The 25,733-nt window shown below is 35.3% G+C and overlaps 2 protein-coding genes across 2 annotated transcripts; both read left to right on the top strand.

Moving 5' to 3' along the window:
- Positions 1-4,811: 4,811 nt before the first annotated feature.
- Positions 4,812-7,835, top strand: LOC110092670 (cationic amino acid transporter 6, chloroplastic-like). The gene is made up of 5 exons (XM_028694635.1): positions 4,812-5,250; positions 5,333-5,555; positions 5,798-6,128; positions 6,573-6,804; positions 7,114-7,835. Exons 1-5 carry the CDS (start codon positions 4,857-4,859, stop codon positions 7,680-7,682), a joined length of 1,749 nt encoding a protein of 582 aa, XP_028550468.1. The 5' UTR covers positions 4,812-4,856; the 3' UTR covers positions 7,683-7,835.
- Positions 7,836-17,657: 9,822 nt separating this feature from the next.
- On the top strand, positions 17,658-18,586 carry LOC110092672 (glutamate dehydrogenase 2-like; the record flags this gene model as incomplete). The annotated part of the gene is made up of 4 exons (XM_020817321.2): positions 17,658-17,920; positions 18,055-18,130; positions 18,221-18,307; positions 18,401-18,586. Coding segments are annotated over 4 exons (612 nt in total), but the record flags the coding sequence as incomplete, so codon positions are not given.
- Positions 18,587-25,733: the final 7,147 nt, after the last annotated feature.

Genomic DNA, 25,733 nt, shown 5'->3' with positions numbered 1-25,733 from the left:
CGAACACATTAGTGTTCAAGCTTGTTTATTTAAGGATCGAGTATTTAAAATGTTGTTCAAGTTTGTTTGTTTAATTAGTTAAACGATCACAAACGAGCTTTAATCGAACCGAGCATCGAGTAGCTCGTCGAACGCTTGGTTCGCTTGCAGCCCTAAGCAAACATATTTTTAAAAAAAATTAGAATTTCCAACCCCATATTTCTTGTTTCGCTTTCTATTGCTTTGTTCTCTTATTCGCTCAGTATCGTCTATATAATTAGGTGCGATTCGTGGAGCTTAAATTTTTGAATTTGGACAATTCGAATCCCTCTTAATGAAACGGATGTAATTCTATAGGTTTATCCCTAATGTTCTAACACTAATTAATACGTCACCCAAATGGTCTTGATCCAGGACGAATCTCTATGCACATCTTAGTTGACAAGTTTCAAAATTAAATTCGGGGTCATCCAAACTCAAATTTCAGCAAACCTATAGTTGATCTGAACATCTCGAAGAGACAAACCCAATGACATCAAAATCGGTCCAATCTGAGCAAAAAATAGGTCCAAATCAGGGGGTTGAAGCACATTTGAAAAGTTCAAAGCACAATTTGGATGATCAAATGATATCCAAATATAGCATGTTTATAGTCGAATTGAGCGGCTAAACGAGACGAATCCAACAAGCCTAAGAATCCTAAATTATGACATCATTTGAGCATATAAATGCTTAATAAACGCTCTATGATAGAGGGAATCAATATAGGTTGTCCGATGGTGAACTCCAAATTTGTCTCAGATCTTTTTCATATTTACGTGGTACGCCATTCCCAAAAATCTATAAATAGAACCACTCTTCCTAAATGAAAGGGGGCTTAGAACCTATGTTTAGAGATTGGAGAGAACAATGAGGCTTCAAGGTTCTAGAACTTCACCCAAGCACCATCGCAGGCGAACTGCCGTCGGCCGACTGGACAACCGCCGAACCTTCGCTTGCCTACCAATCGTCGACCATCACCAGACTGCCACCATGCCACCGATCACCACCCAATCATTATCGGAGCACCGCCCAACCGCTGATCGTAGTCGAACCACCGTTGGGCCACCAACCTTTATAAGACCTCCGCCCGGCCAACAACAGCGTCAGATCACTGCTCGCCAGTCGATCGCCGTCGGCCCCTTTGGCTATCGTAGGACCACCGCCTGGCCGCCAAACACCATAGAACCACCACCGAGTCCGCCAACCTTCGTAGGACCTCTGCCCGACTGCCAACAATCGTCGGACCACCGCTCATCCGTCGATCAAAGTCGATCCCTCTGACCATCGTCATACCACCATCCGACCGCCAAACCACCACCCAACCTCCAACCATCGTCGGGTTGCCAACCAACAAAGGACCTCCACCTGGTCACCAACCGTCGACCACCCCTCGTCCTCCAATCACCACGGTCCCTCCAACCATCGTCGCTCACCGACTATAGTCCCTTCGACCACCATCACCTGCCCACAATAGCTCCTCCAACCACTGACTATGGTCCCTCCGACAGCCGTCACCTGCCAACTATGTTCCCTTTGACCATTAGCATCAGCCAACTGCAATCCACTCCTACCTTTGTCGCCTATCGACTACGGTCCCTCCAACCAGCATCGTTCGTCCACTATAGTCCCTTCGACCAACATTGCTCGCCGACTACGGACCCTCCGACCACCTTCATCCACCGACTACGATCCCTAAGTGCATAATTTGATCAACAAACTACAATACTATATTTAATACTTAAACTTCATTACATATCATCCTCAAGTGGACAACTAATAGCTTTAGGTTGTTTCATAATGCAAACCATTTTCAGAAGTCAAAAAATAATAGTCAATCCAAAGATCAGCAATAGGCCCTTATTTTAGTGGACTAAATTAGATGGACTATTACATTCAAAACACTAAAAAGGATTAGATGGACTTTTTTGTGGATATTTAGGCCAATTAAGATAAACTCACACATATATAACATACGTAAGCTTCAAATCCAAAATATCTTGGTTAATAGCTAAAGCTCCCACCTAACAACAGATCAAAGTAAGCTACATGATTAGATGTACAAAATTATTACTTACATTCTCAATATTTAATTAACTTGTCAAAATTAATTAGCATTATTTCAACAATTTATATTTAATTTTACTAATTCTTCTACTTTTTCATTAAGTGCAAGATGAGATGATCATGGCATATATGTTTAATAAATCATTTTGAGTAACTCCCTTCTATACAATCTAACATCAATGATTTTCTTATTTTTATATCACTAATTTTATCTTAATATGTATTATTGTCTGTAAAATTTATAAATATATCAATACAAAATAATAAAGAGCAAAACAAATAATAATATAAGCTAACTCAAAAAATAAAAGAATTATGTCCAAGAACTACATACTTATCTTTTCAAATAAAATTGATAATGTAGCTAAAAAAATTGAAACTCTATGCACGTTTTGTTCCTTTTCTGTAATAAAAATCACTTTTTTAAAAGTTGGTGGGGTCGGTTTCTACTTTCTATTCTATTGTTTAGTTGTTAGATTTGATAAGTACAACTTTGCCTAAAAAATAGGGGTTAAATCAAATTTTAGCCAAAGCTCTCTCATTATGATCTATAATCTCATGTCAAAATGAGCATATTGTTATTAAATTCTCTTAAAACAATGTGGGTCATCTTAGCTTGTTGATTGAGATTTTAAACTATTAAGATAATTTTATTTTAAAAAAAAAAACATATATTTTCATGTCTATATTTTGATATGATTTAGATATTAAGTTGATAAAAAATAAAAAAAATTATTTATTATATATATAAATATATAAAAATTTTGTCATATGCATGTAAATTCCTATTTTTTATTTCCATCGAGCAAGCAAATATTTTATTTTTGACTGTAGACCTGTTTAGCTCTTTGCAAAATAAATGAATATAAAGTAAATTATTATAGAGGAAATATGACAAAATTTATTGTTTTTACTTAACAACTCTCAATGATTGATTAATGAATCTTTTTTTTCTTATTGTAGAAAATTTGAGCCAATTAAAATAAATTTATACAAATATCATATTATTAAAGCTTCAAATTTAAAATCTTTAGATTAATAGTCAAAGCTCTTAACCAATAAATCAACATTCTAAACAAAAAGTAAGTATAATTTATAACCAATTGCCATCAAATCTTTATCTAGCAATATTTTTTTAATAAAATATTTAACGCTTTGTGGCAGCCGGCCTTTGGATGACTTGACCAACCTATGATTTATTTACTAAAAACTTGGCTTTCATGCCAGTATGGCAGTTTGGCCACACTAAGCAGGGTCAAAGGGCTAAACAATTAAATATGTAAATTATATCTTCTGAACATTTTCCTGAAAGACATTTAGAGAAAACAGAGAGATTGAGAGGATGGATATACAAAGCTTTATTCAGCTACACCATAAATGCAAAGCTCATCAAGAACCTAGCATGATCATGAAGGCTGACTATGTATCAGATTCTCACCAAAACAGAAGAAAAAAGGTATAAAACTTGCAGGTTTCCTAATCGTATACTCAATAATTCTGTATGAAAGTTGTCATATCAAAGGCTTGCTCTATCTACTGCTACAGATAATCAATTCTGCTCAACATTATAATCATAAAATTTTCATATTAACTACTATAAATGCTCCCACGAGGTCTTGTATGTCAGATCTACACAAGTAAAAATAGAATAGGAACTTTTCTAAAAAAACAAAAGAGTAAAAATAGAATAGGAAAGCAATATTTTATATTTATAGTGATACTAATCAACCATTTCTGATGGAATTACACCTTAATAGGGATAGTTGTTAGTACCATAGAAAGGCAGCTCTCTTCGGGATTTTAACAATGAGTAATCACTGAAAACATGCTCAAACAAGTCTCCAATTATCCTATCTAGCAAGCCAATGGACTGATCAAGAAGTGAAGAATGAAGGATGAGAATCTTCAATACTGGCTCTTGAAAATTTTTCCATCCATGAGGGTTTTGCAGTTATTTTATCCTATATTTCTAGTTACAAGCTTTGATAGATAGATAATCCTTCATCTTACGGATTTTATAACCTTGAAGAACTACTAAATCTTCTTAAGGAATTTTATTCTTTATCTTATGTTTAATTTTCTTTTTCAGATTTTTCTTCTATTATAGCAGTACAAATGAGGATTCCTTTCTGAGAGGTTTACACTTTTCCAGCAACCATACAGTCGAAATGTCTTCCAAGGAGCAGTAAGTAAATCATATATTTTGAACAACCATTATAAACTAGCATAAGAAGAATTATTTATCACCATCATTAGTCTTAACCCAACAAATTAGTTTGGTTTTATGAATCCTGTATGGTCATTCTCTCCAAATGACTAAACTGAGGTGCTTTTATGTGGATAATTCTTCTAACACAACTTCTAATCATACTGGCACAAAAGAACTGCATCTTCCAAACATAATGTGATGGCTGTTGAAATTCCAACTTATCAGTCGCGGAATAAAAATAAGCTGCAAAATACAGTGGCATGGACAGGAGAAATTATTATGTGCGGTCACGAGACGCTGTTCGGAGGCAAATCAGAATTTTGCTGTGTACCACTGTGTATCGGGTGACTTGGCGCATCCTAATTCACCTCTGAACGGTCCGGTGACCGTACGTAACAATTTCTCCATGTACAGTGGGGTATGACTTGCCAATTCCTATGAAGGTAGTGGTTTATATAGTCATTTTAATAAAAAGCTAAAGCGTGTGTTATTCAAACATTTCAGAAACCTCCCCACATTGATACAAATCCCTTACACGCAACTACTTGCATGGGAGCTAAGAATGTCCTCCTCTCCAGCTGCAACACCCCACCACCACCACTCGCCCTTCTCCTCTATCCTTCATTCTCTCTCCCAAACTCCCTACAGACTCAGAAGAAGATTGCTAGCAACATGGACCCCAGACCAAGAGCTCAATCAAGTCAGAGAAAGATCAGGAGCAGATATGAAGAAGAAGCTAGAGTGGTATGATCTCGTGGCACTTGGTGTAGGGGGAATGCTTGGAGCTGGAGTTTTTGTCACCACAGGTCGAGCGGCCAAGTTCTCTGGCCCAGCGGTCTGCATATCCTATCTTATAGCTGGAATCTCTGCTTTCCTTTCATCTCTTTGTTATACTGAATTCTCTGTGGAGATTCCAGTTGCTGGTGGTGCTTTTAGCTACCTTAGAGTAACCTTCGGTATGAAAAATCTACTTGCACAAGTAAATTTTGAATCTTTTACCGTTTGACTTAGTTCTAAATGTCATGGTTGATGTCACAGGTGAGTTTGTGGGATACTTTGGAGGAGCAAACATTTTGCTTGAGTATGTCTTATCCAATGCTGCTGTGGCGCGAAGTTTTACCGAGTATTTAAGCACCGCCTTTGGTTTAGATGATCCAAACTCATGGAGGATTACAGTTGGAGGCTTGTCTAAGGACTACAACAATTTGGATATTCCTGCAGTTGTTCTTGTTATTCTTCTCACTTTATGCTTGTGTCACAGGTTATAACCATGTGCCTAAATTTCAAGGTTTTGTTAGGTATTTTGATAGTGCTGCCCGCTCAAAAGTTCACTGTTTTGGTCTTTAATGCCTTTCATTTCTCTTGATATCATAGTCCACTGGATTCTAATCTAGCATATCATTCTTTATTTTTTACTTACATTAAGGATCATAATGCCAGTATTTCATGCTAATATAATGGTCCAAGTATTGTTGATCATAGCCACTTCTCTTGAGATTACAGTACCAAGGAGAGCTCCATGCTCAACCTACTTATGACGGTGTTCCATGTGATCTTCTTTGGGTTTGTGATTGTTGCTGGCTTCTACAATGGAACCCCAACAAACTTGGTAGAGCCTAAAGGGTTTGCTCCTTTTGGTGTAAGAGGAGTTGTGGATGGAGCTGCTATGGTGTACTTCAGCTACATTGGTTATGACTCTGTATCAACAATGGCTGAAGAGATCAAATACCCTTCCAAAAGCCTTCCTATTGGCATCGGCGGATCAGTGCTGATTGTCTCTGCATTATATTGCCTCATGGCCTTATCTCTTTCCTCCATGATTCCTTATTATATGGTAATCACCAGCCCCAATTTGCCAGAATATCACTCTATGATAAAAGATCCAAACAACAAGAATTTAAGTGCTACAATTCATCAAAACATTATCACCAACAGTTCTCATACCTTTACGAATCCTTTGCTCATCTTCATAAAGTTTGTTAGATATTGGTCCTAATTTTATGTTTGTAGCTAGTTGTGTAGCTAGCTTGTTATGTTGCTTTTGTGCCTATATATAGAGGCCTTATAGATTGTTAATAGGTATGATCAAGAAATAAAGTTTTTGAGTTCTGTCATCTCCCTCTTCCCTTCCCTCTCTCCCTCCTCTCCCAAGAAGCTCGTGAAGGGAGTTCTTCTTCCTCAATCAAGATCCTAACAAGTGGTATCACATAACAAAGTTAATACCAGCATTTTTGTTGCTATTTTTTGTTGTGTTAAACTGACCTATAAACATAAACAGATATCTGAAGGCGCATCATTTTCTTCAGCCTTCCAGACTAAGGTCGGCTGGAAGTGGGCAGGCAATGTTGTTGGCGCAGGAGCCAGCCTTGGAATTGTCGCATCACTCCTAGTTGCCATGCTTGGGCAGGCTCGATATCTTTGTGTCATAGGAAGGGCTCGGCTCATGCCATCTTGGCTTGCTAAGGTGCATCCTTCTACGGGGACCCCAATGAATGCAACCATCATTTTAGGTAGGTGATAGTTAAGGCTTCGTTTGGGACGGCTTTCTTTCCGCTTTTTAAAGCAACTTTTTAGTAAAAAAATTTAATTTTTATGCTAGAATGCTGCTTTAAGAATTAGTAAAAAAGCCGTCCTAAACGAAGCCTAATAGTTATGCATAATCTTCTCATTTCAAGAATTGCAACGAAATTCACATAGAGGATTGGTATTGCTTCACAAATGCCTTTGATAAAAGAGCAATGTACAGTTCAGTCCAAAATATCTTTTAACCAACTTGCATTTCACATTTCAACCATAAACATGTCAATTATTTTGTGCAGGGATTTGCACAGCATCCATTGCTCTATTCACTGACCTTGAGATTGTGCTCGAGATTATTTCTATTGGTACCTTATTTGTGTTCTACTTAGTCGCCAATGCGCTCATATACAGGCGATATGTGAGCCTAAGTGCAAACAAGCCTCTCCCTATCCTGCTCTTCTTGCTACTCTTCACAGCAAGCTCAATAGCCTTTTCCATATGCTGGAGGCTTAAAAGAAGCTTTTGGTGGTTGATGGTTTTGTTTGGGGGATTGACAATAGCAATCACTGCATTATTTCATTGCAAAGTTCCTTGTCATCACCGGCCATTAAAGTGGTCAGTGCCATTGATGCCATGGCCAGCAGCAGCTTCAATATTTCTCAATATTTTCCTTATGAGCTCTCTGAAGAAAGAGTCTTTTCAGAGGTTTGGTGTGTGGAATTGCATCGTTGTGGTTTTCTACCTGCTTTATGGGGTTCATTCAACATTTCAGGCAGAAGAGGAGGAGATGAACATGGAGAGGGAAATGACTTTGGTTATGGGCAATGATCCAAATTCATCTTCCCAACTGGAAAAGCTAGAAGCATAGGCTTCTTTGTGCGTCCAGTCATCTCTAAATTTTGCATAATTGGTGCAAGATTCATCCAATGTAGGCACCCGAAATTCTAGGGGACTAAGCTAACTTTTCTTTCGCAAGGATTGGTTGGTTTCGTGCTGAGTATGAGTTAAGATCTATCACCATGAATACTGGTAATATCAGAAAAGAAGTTTGTGAAAAATAATTTTTATTTAGTAGATAACTTTTCATTGCTTTTTCAAATTTATTTTTGAAGAAACATCTTTGAAATTGTAGTTGAAAAAGCTCTTAAAAGTAGCCAAAATTGCCCCAAACAAAACCTAAGCCTAGAACATTGGTACCTTTACAGGATATGGTTACACGTAGTTACTTTACAACCAAGCAAGGATGCAACTCTTTTTAGTCCTTGCAGCATCTCAATCCAAATCCCATGGGAAGATAACCTTCAAGAGCTGCCTATTTTTTAAGGATTAAGTGATTAACTATTCTCATTCTGAATGAAAGCAAGATTTTTTTTTTTAAGCTTTGATTCCCTCTTTGCCCGTATCTAACAGGGCATGGATATGCCTTCTTCAAATTGCTTTTACAAAATAGGTTATCATCCAACATTCGTCAAAATATCCAGTTAGAATCTCTTAGGCTTTTTCTTTAAACTTAGCCGTGAGAAAAATTTTAAAACTGTATGGCGGCTTAAAGGAAAATTCTATAAAATGATTTTTAGACCTGCAATGATTTATGGTGCAGAATGTTAGATCATTCAAAGAGAAGCATAATATTAAGTTAAGTGTTGCAGAGATGAGAATGCTCAGGTGGATGAGTAGCTTTACTCTTAAAATTAAGATACAAAATGAGAATATACGTGAAAAGGTTGGAGTAGCTTCAATGGAAGATAAGATTAGAGAGAGTCATCTTAGATGGTTTGGTCACGTAAAACAGCGGCCTTCCGAAGACCCGGTTAGGAAAATAGGTGTATTAGATTTGACTTATATTAAGAAAGGTAGAGGTAGACCTAAATAGACTTGGTTAGAAAATATTAAAAATGACATTTCTTTATTAGATTTAAATGAGAATTTAATGCTTAATAGGACACAATGGAGAAAAATTATTCATGTAGCCGACCCTATATAGTGGGATAATAAAGGCTTGATGTTGTTGTTGTATGGTGGCTTAGACTTGGGACCAATTTAGTGATGTTAGGTGTTAGAAATTTCTTCCTACAAGAATCTTCTAAAGAACATAATTTTTAATGCAGTTGATGCTAGGACAAGGCAACCATGCCTGAATTTATATGGAATTTTTAATTATCAATTCTTCAAAGAGACAAAGGATTTCCTTTTGAAATGTTCTCTCTAAAGATGTTTATAAAGTTATAAAAAAAATTAAAAAAAAAAAGAAGAATTTAATAGTGGAAGCTTTAAATAATGGCATGATTCTTCTAATAAGAGTTTAATTGTGCATCAGTCATCCGCATTTGAAAGTCTAATCAATATTGTTTCTACATCCTCTGTCTCTTACGAAAAAATCAATAAAGTACAATCCGAGCATGTAGGACACTTTCTCATAGAGCAGCAAACAACAACAAAGCCAGAAGAATAAAATATCCTGCCAAAATATAAACATTTCTAAGATTAAATCAGCTAAAAGAAACAAACAAAAAAAGTCACATTACACCACCCTTCAGTTACAGTACTTGTTAAAGTTTAGAATCTCTTCTAAGTTACATGACAGTAAGCTGGAGCTTTGTTTGGATTGAAGGGAAATGAAGGAAATTAATGAAATCCAAATAATTTATGGGGTTTGTTTATTCACCCTAATCCATTAATTTAGAGTTTTAAGCGTTTTCAACAGTTGCTTTTATTCAAATTCCTAGCATTCAAATACAAACCGAATGACATGTCGGCTAAGAAATGGTAAGGTCAAAGAGCACAAAGGGTGAGAACTAAGCTAGCTCAAACTCTAAACTTTCAACATAAAAGCCCTTCATCTAACATTATACAGCAACCAGATGCGCGAATAAGATGCTGGATGAATAAATAATACCTTAGGCAATTCAATCACTTGAATCTTGAGCCTGCCTAGAGAGAGATTATTCTGTACGGACGTCGAACGCAGCACTACATCTGGATACCAATCATAATGAGTCATGTCAACAATACCGAGCCGCAGTACCGACACTCGGTACCGAGCAGTACCGACACTTGGTACCGAGCAGTACCGAGCTGCAGGCTTAGGCATCCGGACGGGGTTCGGCTTCCGCACATAATAATTTTTCCTGTCTAGAAAGGCATACAAACAAGGGTAAATTACTAGGTGTGGACACCGGACGAAAAAAACAGTCCGGTTTTCTCTCTTCTACATTAAAAGAGTAATCAAAGCACATCTCCTATAATACATTCACTTTGACTGCGCTTTTATTATAGACAAAGAGAAAATCGGACAGTTCTGTCCGTCTGGTATCCGCACCTAATAATTTCTCTATAAATAGGAGGCATCCGTTAATAAAAAGGCACACCCAAAAACAGAATGACCATGATTTTGGGTAAACAAATTCCTTGTTAAAAAATAAGCCTAAATCGACCATCAACTTGTTTGAGAGACATTTGATCTGAGTTGTAAAATGGAGGTCTAAGGTTGTAATTCTTGCAAAAAAAAATTTAAAAAAATTGCCTAAATCGACGTCATAAAATAAGTACAGGCTATGGCGGCATTTTCATACAAGTATAACAGTTGATAGTCGAAAGGGTTTAATACCTATAATCACCGGAAGACTTTCCTCAGTTAAAGACCCAATAAAATGCAACAGAATCTGGCACCTACTCCCATTCGCTCCTCATAACCCTAGCATCAATTCGGGAATCGTTAAATCTTCATAAACGAACCTTGACAATGCATAATGCTGATGGCATCTCTCCTCTCCACTGTGTTTGCCTCCTAATAGAGCGATAGGACTCCTATCGCTCTCTTCCCTCCTCTTCCACTCCAGTCCCCGCCTTTATGCCTCCATAGCCAGGTTCATATCTGTCACAGCCTAGCTATAAAAAAAAAATTTTTTTTTTTGAGGGGGGACAATTGCCCCCCCTAAGCTCTTAATAGTTCCGCCCATGCTGGCTAGTGAAGATTGTGCAGTGACACAACTCTCCTTGGCCTATTGGTTGAGAGCTTAGGCTTCCACCTAAGAGGTTCAGGGTTCGAGTCTATATGTATGCGTTGTGTATATGAATTTGGCTCAAATGGCCTAAATGTCCAAAAAAAAAAAGAAGAGATTATGCAGTGGTAGAAAGTTTTATCGGATACTGATTCATCATATGTATGTTAGAATCAAAATTTATCAAAACAGATAAAAAAAATATCAATATCAATTTTTTTGAGAAAAAATATCAATATCATTTTTTTGAAAAAAAAAATATCAATATCAATTTTGTGGAAAAAAATATCAATATCAATTTTTTTTTGAAAAAAAATTGAATTTAACTCAACCTTGTTTCAGAAGTAAATCAACAAAAAATTAGAACATTTACAATCTTATCTACACATATAAGTTGAGTGATTAGTGGCCAACAAGAGTTGATCCAATCGCCCACAACTTTTAAACTCTGCAATCAAGAAATATTATTACGTACGGTGTTAGGACTCATTCGGAGGCCAATCCGGACTTGCCATGTTACTTAGTATACAATGCAATGAGTGACGTGCCGTGTCTGAATTGACCTTTGAAAGTGTCCGGACACTGCATATAATAATCTCTTATGCATAAACCCGACCTTTTTAAATTTTGGTTCATTTTAAACTCTCAATGTATTAGCGTTAAAAATTATCTTGGATTCTTTAAAAAATTTACAATCTATATCATCCGTACATATACTAAAAATTTAATGATATGAATTGCGAAATTCATGTAGAAGCTAACATAAATTTTAATACAATTATAAATTTCTTATACTACCAAAAACTCAGCCTAAATTTTAGCGAAATGAATTGGAGAATTAAATGAATTATGATTTTCATTTTGAAATTGAAACAAGGCTTCAATTTGAACAGCCTTTTATCATTTTTTTTTTAATTTTTATTTTTAATGAAAAATTATTTCAAAAAATAATAAAAAAAATTTATCTCAAACGAAACCTTAATAATTTTAACAATACTAAAAATGCATAAATTAGAGTACATTGAAACATTGAATCAAATGAACTGTGATAAAAACTATGAGTTCGACCTCATCTAAAGAGATTTGCCCCCAAAAAAATATTTGAATATCAAAATCACCGCTTATCATTGCAAATAACTTATCAAATGTATTATATGTTATTGGATCATCAAACTATTTTGTCAATCTCAATCTTTGGATTATGATATCAAGAGCTGTGAAAACGAACTCTGTAATTGAAAACTTCAAAAATAGTGGCCACTGCATCCCCTGCATCCAAAAGCTAACCATGACTCAATCTAGCCCATTGGGCCGCTTGATGATCGAAAGCATCCAATTCGTTTTAAATTGACGGTTGTGATATGGGCCATCCCAATTCATGGAAGGACTAAATATAAATTTTAGATCTTATAGCAGCCCATATTTGGGTGGAAAACTAAGTGTTAACTTAGAGATCATAAAATGAATAATTTAATTAGGCAAACTCAATGTTATTAAGAAATTCTTTATTCGAGTCTGACTAATGTATTTAAATTAAGAATTTATAAGTATAATTTAAATTTTCTCAAGATTAGTTAAGGAGCATACTTCTTCTAAATATTATTTCTTATAGACAGAAAATAAACATCTCAGAAAGATGAATTTGAAAAGCTAAATACTCTTCAATTATAATATCATAAAGGCATTAGAAAATATAACATAATATTGTGATCTAATGGGTTGTCCTATTTTCTAATATAAATGATTGGAATTAAAATTCTAAAAATTTATAAGCACTATGTACTTCTTCATATTAAGAAGGGTTGAAAGGAAACATAAAAGAGTATTTTAGATTAATGGGATTATGAGACTTAAGTTTTTCTTGAGATAGCCTTCTTATTATTTTCTAAAGTAACTTTTAGTGTAATAATTTCTAATTCAAGATATTTTTGTATCAAAAAGCTATTCTAGAAAGCAGTAAGAAAGCTATCACAAATGTAGCCTTAGAGAGTTAAGAGTTTTTCTCATAAAAAATGCTAAAGCCCATCATTTAAAGAAGATGATGCCAACTCCAAAAAAAAAAAAAATGTTGATGATTGTTATCGCCAAAAAATTTGAAGCCCAATATTGCTCATAAGGTTGAGACTTAACTTCGCTATTGCCAAAATGATCGACATCTATTACCACCAATAAGGTCAATAAGCATCATCGCTAAAAAGGTCAATGTCTGCTTTTGTCGCTAATGTTGATGCCTACCATTGCCATTAAGTTGACTTCCATCATCTCCACCAAGATCGATGTCCACAATTGTCAATAAATTTGACGCTCGTCATTATAAAAAAAATCAACATCCACCCATTGACATTTTTTTAATGCTTACAATGGGCACCATCCTAAATGCCCATTGTGACCACCATCTCAAATGCCCTCCATGGCACCATTGTGACCACCATCTCAAATGCATGCCTTCAACATCATCATCAATTTTGCCTTCCTAGTCTTCAATATATAATAATTATAATATCATATATAAATGATTTTAAAAATATATTAAATTATGTGTACAATAAGTACTGTTTTCTTAATATTACAATAGATTATTATTTTTTTGTTGAATTTCACAAAATATTATATTTATTGTATCCACATTTTCTGTTTATTAACATTGACCTTTATGAAAACATCAATCGTCATGCAAAGAATCAACACAGCTTATCTCTTTTAACAATTAAGAAGACCAAATATTTATGGTTGCACTCACTATCACATTATCAAAGCAGCAACAAAATAACACAAATGGACCACAATCATCCGACAATTGACTCCTTGTCACCATTGTCAAACCACATAATGTCAATGGACTACCAACAACGAATTACCACTATCAGCTCATCATCATTTGATTATTGTCGTTGGACGACCATAATCCGATTACTATAATCTAACCACTATTATTTGATCACCTCCACTTAACCACCACCATCAAACCTCCACCCTCTAACACTGCCTTTAAACATCTGCCCTCCAGCCACAAACTATGGTCCTTCGACTATCATCATTCGACTATAATTTTCCTTACTAGCATTGCCCGATTATGATCTTCTGACCATCATCACCTTTATAATCATCGTCTCCAAGCTATGACCCCAATCATTTTCACCATTATTTGACCATAGTTTGAATTTAGTCATGTTGTCACTATCTTCTAACAATAGTCTTTCGACCACCATTAGCTGATTATGATCTTTTAACCATCTTCAACCAACTATGATCTCTTGATCACTGTAGCTTAGCTATGGTCTCCCAACCTTCATTGCATGTGTACAACTTCCCAACCATTATTGCTCAGGTACAACTCCTAACCACCCTTCTACAGTCTTTCGACGACCATCATTCGACAAAAATTTTCCGATACTATCGCCCAACTATAGTGACTGTTTCATGTTGTTGCAAACAATGTCAATGCATGACATTGCATATAACAAGAATGCACATTATTGACATAAAGATTGATGCCTACAGACTTCACCACTCATAATGGCCACCAACATTGATACTAGATCGATGCACATCATTGCCTATAAGGCCAATGCCTGTCATCAACATAACTTTGACTCATGACATCAACTTCAAGATTTATAATAATCTTCTTAGTATTTGGTCTCTTCTCCTCAAATGAGAATAATTGAACATATAACAAATAATCTCTTGAAAACAACTATAATGCTACACAGCTCTTACAACTTTCACCATAAAATTCATTCTATATAGCTTATATTTGTTGCCCTATATCAATATCTCACCTATTTATAGGAATGGGTATCATTTGTGGCTTATAATATATATTAGTGGAATCATTTCAATATAATTGGATTACATAGTTTTTTCCCTTTTTGGAATTTTCACCTAAAACTATGTGTGCGTGTATTAAATCCTTATACTAAACTAAGATGATAAACATTTTTTCTCTACCATCATGAATCTTCTAGCACACAACAAGGACATGTTATCACTATTAAGTATCATAAATTCTTACCATAACTATTAGACCCAATTCATTCTATAATAAACAGAAGTCTTGTTTGCATGACGTAGCCTTAGGAGGAAGTCGAGGCTGCGTTTGAGCTGAGTCTGAAGGATGAGGATGAAGGCTACGTCATGCAAGCACGAGCTCTGTTTATCCGTTTGCATTTCTTTTTTATCTACAGTAATTTTTAAATGGCATTAAAATATGAATGCAATAATTATTTCAAGATTTTTTAGATTTGAAAAACAAAATATTATTATAGTCTAATAAAATATTTCAATTTTTTTTTCTGATGATAAAATAAGTTATTCTAGAAGCCGTGATGCGGAGAATCAACGACGCTTATCCCTTTTATCAAATTCGCAAAAGTCAGACATTGGTACGTGGGCCAAAGTTTTGGCTAAGGTCGCCGCGACATCGTCGACGGGGCGCATTGACAGCTTTCAAATGGTCAACTGAAGAACCGGTCCACCAAGACTGGGCGGGCTTTTTGCCCATGACCCAAGCCCAGCTATAAGTTTTTAAATTCGAACGAGAATTTCCAGCAACAAAATTAAACCATTATGTTGCCAAGATGGTTATGGAGTACAGAAAATAAAGTTATTAGGGTCTTAGGGGTGGAACGAGTTTATCTTTTTCATAATGATCAGATTTATCATCAAAATATATTAAGATTTCAAAAAATAAAAATAAAAAAAAAATAATTTAAAACAAAATTTTGTATTTCATTATAATTGATAAATTGAGTAATGCTTATAAGCTTATCAATCTATTTTACTTTTTATGATAATGTAAAATCAATTAAATCATAAATGTTTTTTTTGTCCAAAATTTTAAAGCTTATTTGATGAATCCTCTTGATAGGATGTGCTAGATTCCTTAACGCTTAGAAAGGGGTATGGGAGGGAAAATTCTTTAATATTGATTAAACTTTGTTATATATTTTTATTACATTAATTATGAAAGGATCAGAAGCAATGACGCCGACGAGCCGACAACAGGGAGCTCCTCGTTTTGATTTCGTAGTTGGATCGGAAACAAAGACAACGATAGGAGGGAGCTCGCCGTCTGTTCTGCATTTGGATTGGAAGTAACTACGGCAACTGCAGGAAGGCGCTTGTCGTCTGTCCACTCTCATGGCTCAACGCCTCAACTGCTCAAAATGGATCCGCGGTCGAGTCTGGTCAATCTGATAACCCGAGTGGGTCGGGTACATGTTAAAATACCTGACCCATTTACGAAAACTGGCCTGGTTCGAGTTAGGTCAACTTGTGTTTGGTCAAATCCAGGCTGGACCCAAATACGACTTGTGACCCAATTTTAAGAGCCCTATATGATTCATTTAACATAATATTTATTGTTTATGCACAATTACATACAATTTGAAAATACTATGGCATAAGTAATGAATTCGTGATCTCAATGGTGGTTTTGGCTTCAAAGTTGTGTTGCAGATCGATGAATTCAAAGGAGTTTCATGACCTACTCATTTAGATTTAGCAAAACAAGCATAAATATTTGTGAAGAATGTCATGCAACTATTCTTTAGCATCAGAGGAGCATTTTGAAACAGATGATCAAGACAAGGTTAAAAATGATGGGCATAGTATTTTAAAGAAGATAAAAAGTTTCTAGAATTATTGCAATGAAATGATACACAATGATTTCAGAGGAAGCTAATAACTTGCTCTACATCAGAGCTTGATATGGGTCAAAGCGCACCAGCTGATCGGCCGTGGTTGTCCCCATTGCCTGCAGGCTTTCAGATCAGTCTTAGTGATTAGGGTTGGATGGTGGGGCTTAGATCACTGATATAACAATTGGTGGATGCGGACTCTTCTAAGGTTATTTGAAGAGTTAGGCTTAATTAGTGGAGTTAACTAAAGTAGGGGATAAAGTGTATGGTGTTTGGCTGGTAGGCTAACACTTCCTGCAATCTGTCAAGAACATAACTCAATCTTCTTCCTAATGAGTCTCCTCTATAGATATCAAATCAAGAAAACTTGTACTTGATTTGTTGGTGAGGATGTCAACTTTAATTTTGGAGAGCTTGTTAAGGATAGAAAAAGATTTGTGGTGTTAATTATGCTCTAAAATTAGTATAGGTCAATTATGTCCAAATTTGACAAAGGTTGAAAATTTTGATGTGGATTTCATTAGATCAAGTGAAATTCAGAACTTCCACTTGGAATGACTCATGTACATCATCTAGATGGAATCCGGAAGTTTTTAATTTTTTTATGGAGTTTTGATATTTTTTTGTTGACTGGATATAGGCTACAAAATTAAAACAGCAAATATGAAATACAACTAGGGTTGAGTGGATCTTCAGACTTTTGACTAAAATAACCCTAAATTTAATAAACTTAGGGTTATTGAAGTATAGAATGTGTATTAGTGATCTGAAGATTTTAGTGGGGTTTGAAAAGTTTAGGTTTGTCAAATGCTTTCAAGGGTGAAACTAGTCCATGAATTCCAGAGCACTTAGCCTACACTAATTATAGATAACTTGTATTAAGAGGGTTCAAATGAGATTTGGGATTTTTTAATGATTGAATACTAAGAGGAGCAAAGAAAGAAAATTATAGCAAAGAAAAGCATGTGGAAAAAAAAAAAAAACTCACGAAAGTAGGTTATCTAATTCAATGGCATCAAAGCACCTTCATGTTCTTTATTAGTGTTATCTAATTCAATGGCATCAAACTTCTACTCTCCTTATGCATCATCTGCAATATAAATATCTTATTGTGCATCTCCTTTCAAATGGTGTCAAATAAACACATTTGCTTTCTAGTAACATATGCTAAAACATTGAAAATATCTACTTTCTCCATTCTTTGTACTTCAGGGGTTTGGTAACGTAGGCTCATGGGCTGCAAAACTCATTCATGAGTGTGGTGGAAAGGTCATTGCCATATGTGATGTGTCTGGAGCAATAGAAAATCCAAACGGCATAAATATCGAAGAATTACAGAAGCACATAGCTTCTGGTGGTAATTTAAAGGATTTCAATGGTGGAAATGTCATGGATCCCAATGAGTTACTTATACATGAATGTGATGTTCTCATTCCTTGTGCCCTGGGTGGAGTCCTCAACAGGTTCCACACATATAACTACTTTTTTTTTTCTAGCCTTTTCTTTAGATTATTTAATCTATAGATTCTCACTCCACGTTTATTATGCTCTTAGAAGATTTGTTTTTTTTTTTCTGAGTCAATTTACTATTTGAAAGGGAAAATGCTGCTGCTGTAAAAGCCAAATACATAATTGAAGCCGCTAATCATCCTACTGACCCTGAAGCAGATAAGGTAAATTATGCATTAAAATTTCAAAATTACTCACTTCAGTCAGCAAATTGATGGAATTTTGTATCTTATTGCTTCAAAATTCTTTTGTAGATATTCTCAGAGAAAGGAGTGCTCGTATTGCCAGATATCTATGCTAATGCAGGTGGTGTGACCGTGAGCTACTTCGAGTGGGTTCAGGTAATGAAACTGAAACTTTATATGATATTTATGCAGTTAAATAATATATAAAATTGAAATCCGACGATATTTCTCGTTCTTCAATTATTGAAGAATATTCAAGGATTCTTGTGGGATGAAGAGAAGGTGAATCTGGAGCTCAAAAGATATATGAGGACTGCATTCAAGAACATCAAGGACATGTGTAGATCTCATGATTGCAATCTTAGGATGGGAGCTTTCACTTTGGGAGTGAATCGCGTTGCCCGGGCCGCCGCCTTGCGTGGATGGGAAGCTTAGGATAACATTAACAGGTTTTCTATATTGTCTTTGAACTCTGAATCACCAATTCAAGCAGCATTTGTTTTTTGAGTTTCTGTATGCTTGCTTATCAATTAAGTGCTTGTAATCCATCATCATAGGAGTGTTACATGATTGTCAAAAATTTCGAAGATGTTGTGAGCGGAGCAATAGAGCTTGTGAATGTAGGCTATTTAAGAGCCTGTTTGGTCTAGTGTTTTTGTATGTAATGTTATGTTATATTGTAATAAAATGTGTTTGATTTAGTGTTCATAATGATGTTATCCAATAAGTAACAATAAAAAAAAAAATGCAAATACTTCTGAAAACAAATGCAAGAGTGCAATTTGTTTGTTGATACTAGTTAACCGGCGCATTTCGAAATTTCTTTTAGGAAGAAATGCCCTTGGCTCTATTTACCCCTGGATCCTCCGTTAATAGCAGCAAAGCCTTGAGCGTGAAAACCCTCGAGCATTCTTCTCATACGCAAAGCCATCTCCTCCCTTGTCACTTTCAAATCCCTGACTTTGACGCCCCTATCACTGGGCATTGGACATTTTTTATATTAGGTAATGTGAAGCCTGTTGACCTCGTTTTTGCGTGAATGCCCTCGAGTATGTTCGACCGAGTTAATTGGCCCTCGTCGAGCCTAATTGGAGTTCAGTCGATGTCGATTTCGGTTTAATTTCATCAAATTATTGCAATCGAATTGAATTGAACATAAATTGATGTGAATCGACTCAAATTTGGCTCGATTCGAGCTTGATTTCAGCCCAACCAGCCCATTTAATCCGCATCAATTCAAAACATTCTATAGATCAAGAAATGTGATCCAAGAGCTCTAATTGATCAAATTCCCAAACCTGCCATCGTCCTTGAGCTAAGTCGCGTGATTCCTTGTTTTGAAGCAAGTTTGGATGGCTTTAGCAGGAGCGGATATGGAGGACTTTCGTTCTTTCGCATATCAGGTAATCAAAGTAAGGGCGGGTGGTTTGAGAAGGCGTTAACGAGGCCTTCTTCAAGGGGATACGCTCTGGCTTTCATCGGATGCTCAGCTTTCATTACCTCTCTGGATCGAATGCCCTAGACAAAAGACTCGTCCCATGCTCTGGCCTCGGCATTAGAATCACCCTAACCTCGGCATTCGAATCCCCCAAACTCTCTCTCTCTTGATCCGAAGAATCCTAGAGGCGAAAACCCTTGGACCTAAGGCTCTCATTTGAAGAGCCCTCTCAGAAGGGAGGAGGCCAAATGTGTGAGGAGCAATTAAGACCCCACACACCATTAAGTGATGTACAGATCTAAGTTGAGTTATATATATGGTAGAGCTAAGGTACCTTTTTATTTTCCTTATATGTACTGGAGAACCCAGCTGCGTTCATTTTCATTACATATTATTTGTTGTGTGATGATTAGTGTGTTTACTTTAATTGTGTATTAGAATTGCATATTTTTCATAGATTTTTTACTTTATTTTGCTTGGTGTGGCTCAGACGAAGTCAACGTTAGGCTCTTTAGGATATTAAATTTTCTATAAAATTAAAATTTGTTTAAACTAGATAAAAATGAATCTAGGATTTAAAATCAACCAACTTTTCAAAAAATTAATGCATGATCCCTTATGGGTCACTTTTTAAAACTCACTTGTTATTTCAAGCATTGTTCACTTCACAATGACTATTGACTAGTTCTGATTGGCCCTACCCATGCATGCATAGCCTTGAGTCAAAGCATGTAGACTTTTCTTTTATAACATAGAGTAATTGTTCATTTTGCATAGCATATTATCATTTATGGTCCGGCTTGATGCTCATTTCCCTTTCTATGCCTCCCACCACTCTTGCATTTTCATATGATCGGACATCATGAATTTAAGACGCTATGTGGAGTTTAGTTACTCCTTTCCGAGCAAGGTAGTAAATCTAGGTCGGGGCTCCTTAGATCCCTATTGGGGTTTAAGTCATAAGTCCCCTCATGGTATCTTGCATTAGTTAGGCCATTGGCATTAGTACCAAGTGTACAGTATATTTTTTATAGATTTATGGTCAAATGCTGGTGATATGGGTATACCGTTGGATAGGTTTCTCACTCTCGGAGGCTATAAATCCCACACATCCGCGTCACACTAATGATGTCTCTTCCCTCTTTCTCTCACACATGCTTGGTATGTTGTAAATTTGTGCATGTTGAATAGCCTGATTGAGCCAATCTTCCTTTGGATTAGAACAACCTAGATATTCACTTATGCTAAACTCCAATGAGAAAAATATAGCGTCCTTAATCAAGAGTATTTTTAGGTCAATGCCTAAGATATAATTAATCACGGGGGCTTGTGTTTGTGGGAAACCGACACCCACATCAAATTTACCTCATTCGAGCTGATATATCGAATGGGGAAATCTCGTGATTATCGGGTCATATATATTATTACCCATCGATGTGTGTAGGTGAAAGCCATTATTCTCCATAGTTAATTGTATCTATGATCGCATATGTTCTCCATTGGTTTGCTTGCGTAGAGTGTAAAAGCTTACGATCATTTTATCCTACAAGATATCGTGATCCCACCTTTTGCATTATGATCCCGTTCGCAACAGCCTTTTAGAGACCCACAAAGCCCTCTCCCTTGCTAGACATCCTTCCTCTCCCTCTCCCTCCTATTCTTTTACTGCATTTTGAGATTTAGGGCAGTTCAAAAGACAGTTTTGCAATTTGAAATTTAGGGCACTTTCAAAACCATGCTTGTAACTCCTATTAAGACCAATCACTACATTTAAACAAGTTTTTTGATAGGAAGTACTTGAGTTCGCAAGTAACCCTAAGGTAATACTTGAGTTCGAAGTAAACCTAATCGAAATTAGTGAGAAAACAGAATGCAAACTGCTGTTTACAACAGAAAATCAGCACTTCGCAGCAGATTTCTTGGGAAAAACAATAGAAAACTGAGAGAAAACGAAGGATTCCACTAGTAGAAGCAGGAAAAACAGCAAAGATACATGTTTCTTCAACTCGAGAGGAAGAAACCACTCTCCGATTCTCTTGTCAAGCCTAGAGGCCAAGAATACAAACCCTAGATCTCAAATCCTTTTCAAATTCCAGATGAAAACCTAATTCTAACATTAACCCTTAATTAAAGACAAAGGAGAATTACAAATTTCCTAAACAACCCCTAATTCAAAATTTTTCATCCAACAAGCATTACTCAAGATGTGGGGCCTAAAGGAGTGTCCGACTCCCCCTCTCTCTCCTTGCTTGGGCCGGCGGTGGTAAACCCAAACTGGTCCAGTAGGGACCGGTTCAAGCAAAGCAATTGGCCACTCCTAGGCCGGCGTAACACTTTTTTTCTATGCATTCTTTATATCTCACTATGGTAGCATACATCCCATTGGCTGAAAGAAAAAGAATGCCACAAGCAACTGATAAACTAAAAAGAAAACCATCAACCCTCATATAGCCATTATAGTTCACTAGCACTCCATTAATTGAACCTAAATCACATGATATTCCCTTTAACATTTCTCAGTTTCACACTATAGTTATCCCTACTATATTGTTTTGTCTCTTCATTCTTCAATTAAAAGAAGGGCTTATTCGAGTTATTGCCCCCAGTAAAGTGATTGTTTATGAAGTATTATTACTTTTCAATATGTTAACAATATTGATATGGATTAGATGCTAATCACTTGTGAAAACATATTTAACTATTCCTTTTTTTGTAGTAGTTGTGCTTCGTTCAACTTTATGACATAAAAACACCACCAATCATGTTGTTCAATTAAGTCAATTTCATTATTTCATCAACAGGTACTATCCTGCCATAAATGAGCTCAATTTATTACTCAGCAACAAGGGGCAGTCATCAAGCTTGTCAAATTTAGGCTTTGTTGGGACGGCTTTCTTGCTGCTTCTTAAAGCAGCTTTCTAGTTCAATAATTAAATTTTTTGTACTAGAAATCTGCTTTAAGAAGCAACAAAAAAGCCTTCCCAAATGAAGCCTTAGTGTAGATTTAACTTAAAAGCATGTTATTCACTTGTTACAGAAGACAAAGTAGTGGAAGAAAACTTTATTTTAAATGGTTGGATGAACCTAAACATGCAATATATGCTATTTAGTTATAAGCATCTACGAGATGGGTATTAAAAGGCTCCATTCTATTGCTTTCAAATGAAAGTTCTGAATTTTTTTTTTCTTTAGCTTGTTGGGTATTGAATGATCTTTATTTCAAGTTGTTATTAGTACAAACATATTATTAATGAAGTTCGTGTATTATGGGTGAAGTTTATGAGATGGCTCTTTGTAATGTTTAGATATTTGTTGTTGTATGTATTCTATTGTTCTAATTGTTGTGCGGCAACCAAATTGAGTCCTGCTATGATAACAGAACTAATTGATGCAGTTGCTGATGTACATTGAAGTTTAATAGTATTCATAAAAATGCATTGATCTCCAATGCAATTGCTGGTATATAGTTGATACAGTTGCTGCTATGCATTGAAATGCAGTTACTGTACATTGAACTCCAATTACAGCATTACCTCTATAATTTTTTTTTTGACATTTAGGTTAATTAAGTCAAACTCACACATAAATCAAATACGCAAGACTTAAAGTCGAGACCTCTTAATTGATAGTCAAAGCTCCAAACTAACAGACCAAAGAGAAATGCGCGACCTCTAAAAAATTCACATCACACGATGAAATTGCAGCTAATTGAATTGCAGTTGTTGCATTTTCCTCTCTCCTTCTCTCTCTCTCTCTCTCTCTCTCTATATATATATATATATGGACATTTGATTTATTAAGTCAAACCCACACGCACATCAAATATGCAAGTTTCGAACTCAATGCTTTTTTGTTAGTAGCCAAAGCCCACAGTTAACTAATCAAGGTGAACTGTGTGTTTCCTATAATGTTAATTGCTGATCAGTCTAAACGCTATCATGCTATGCTAATTCAACTGCTGCCAATTAATTGATTATTTGTGTAATGCTAATATAACTGCAACTGTTGCAATAACACTGATAGGAAGTACTTGAGTTTGCAAGTAACCCTAAGGAGGAATACATGAGTTCACAAGCAAACCTATCAATAATTGGTGAAAACAGTGAGAAATAGGCTGATTTCAGAGATAAATCAGCAAAACGATGCAGGAATTTCAGAAGATTGGAGAGAACACGATGAAAACTTATTCTATTTAATCATACAAGTTTCTTCGATTCGAGAGGAAGAAATAACTCTCCAAATCTCTAGCAAAACCTAGAGCTAAAAATGAACAAATCCTAGATCTCAAATCTCTTCCAAATTCAAGATGAAAAGCAAATCCTAATAAAAAAGACTAATCTCTTACAAAAAGACTAAACAACCATGAATTCAAACTTTCCCTCATAAACATTGATTACATTAAGCAATTGGGCCCACAAGGGCATCCGCCCCCACCTGGCTTGGACCGCCTGCTGTTGCAGAGAACCGGTCAAGGTTGGACCGGTTCAGCCGGCCCCTCCTGGGCCGGCCTAACAAACACCTAATACTAATACAACTGCAGCCGGGATATGCGGCTGATATCTGCAGCTGTAGTTACACATATGAGAATGACTGAAGCTAATTTATTTCAAGCAGCAGTTCAGTCATGGAACTCAAGCTACTGTTCTTCCATCAATTGTTAACGGAAGCCAATGTATATTTCAAACTTAAACAGGAAGTAAACAGAAAATCTCTTGACGATTTACATGTTAACAGAAACAGAAACTAAACATAAAAATCTATAGTTAGATAACATACTATTTTAAACTGCTAGGCTTTGAAGGAATGATAACAATATATGATATATTTTAAGATATAATCATATGATTAGTAAATGTCAATGGTGTTTAGATAAGGTTTTATTATATCTTTTTACATAATAATATTAAATTGTTTAACTTTAATAATGGAGTTCTAAAGTTTTTCAAATTTTCAAGTTCTGTCCAATGTAAGTCTAGCTCTAAGCTTCAAGTTGCCGATCCTTTTCATGTAGAGAGTAGAGGTATTTTTATGATATTTTAGGATTGGCATATGGTCTTTATTAGGCAATTCCTATTGAATCTTTTAATAAAAAATCATTTATTCATTATCTAAGACCATTAATGCCTCATAATTGAATGATTTTAAACTTGTTTAATTCATATCATCAAGCCGCTATTTTTGATTATAAGCATGTAATATTTAGATACCATTTAATCTTTTAATTAATATCCCAAAATTCTTAAATATGCTTCGGTTGATTGATTATGGTTCATTTTGATTTGGATGGTCAATTTTTGTATCATTAGTATCATTTTGCCGAGATGTTTAAATATATTATAAGTTTGATGAAATTGTAGTTCATATGATTCTAAATTTTATTTTTAAAAATTTTTCAGTTTAAATATAAATATGAGATTCACACTTAATCAAATGAATTTTTTAGTGACACGTCAAAAATGATTTAAACCTAAGTTATAAGGGTCTGTTTATGCTGATATTTCTTCTAAAATCAATTTAATGTTAATCCTGAAAATGTTCAATAGCATTATTAATATCTGCAATACATAATATTATCAAACTAATAATACAATTATCTATAATTATAGTTTAATCTATCCGATTATCATAAAATTGGATTGTATTTCTTCCCACTTGAAATTCTAACATTTCATTTTTTACTAATTTGATCATTTCAATCCTAATCATACATCATATATTATTAAATATAAATTGAAATTGAAGAGGCTTACATATTAATAAATATTTATTAATGTATCTAATGTTGTTCATATCACAATTTTATAAAATTACGAAAAATTATGTTTTTATTACAGATTTAGGATCTATTTGACATGACTGTATCTTTATCATTTTGTGTATTTTTATGACAAATATATTTAAATCAGAGTTTTAATATTTATTAATATTGATAAGCACATGTTATAATCCACTCAGCTCTCACTGCTACAGCCGCCTACTTTAGGCATTTCTCCACTTCTCTGCAAAGCAGACCTGCACACTTATTATCTTTTAATCTCAGCCGTGGATGGCTAACGGTCATTTACATACATACCACTATACTATTTTATTTACATATTTAACACTTAAAAATTTAATATTTCATACATACCAACCATAATTCAT

The sequence above is a fragment of the Dendrobium catenatum genome, unplaced genomic scaffold, assembly GCF_001605985.2.
Source record: "Dendrobium catenatum unplaced genomic scaffold, ASM160598v2 fragScaff_scaffold_526, whole genome shotgun sequence".
Taxonomy (NCBI): Eukaryota; Viridiplantae; Streptophyta; class Magnoliopsida; order Asparagales; family Orchidaceae; genus Dendrobium; species Dendrobium catenatum.
Note: the sequence above shows the minus strand (reverse complement) of the source record. Positions and strands in the feature narration are given on the sequence as shown.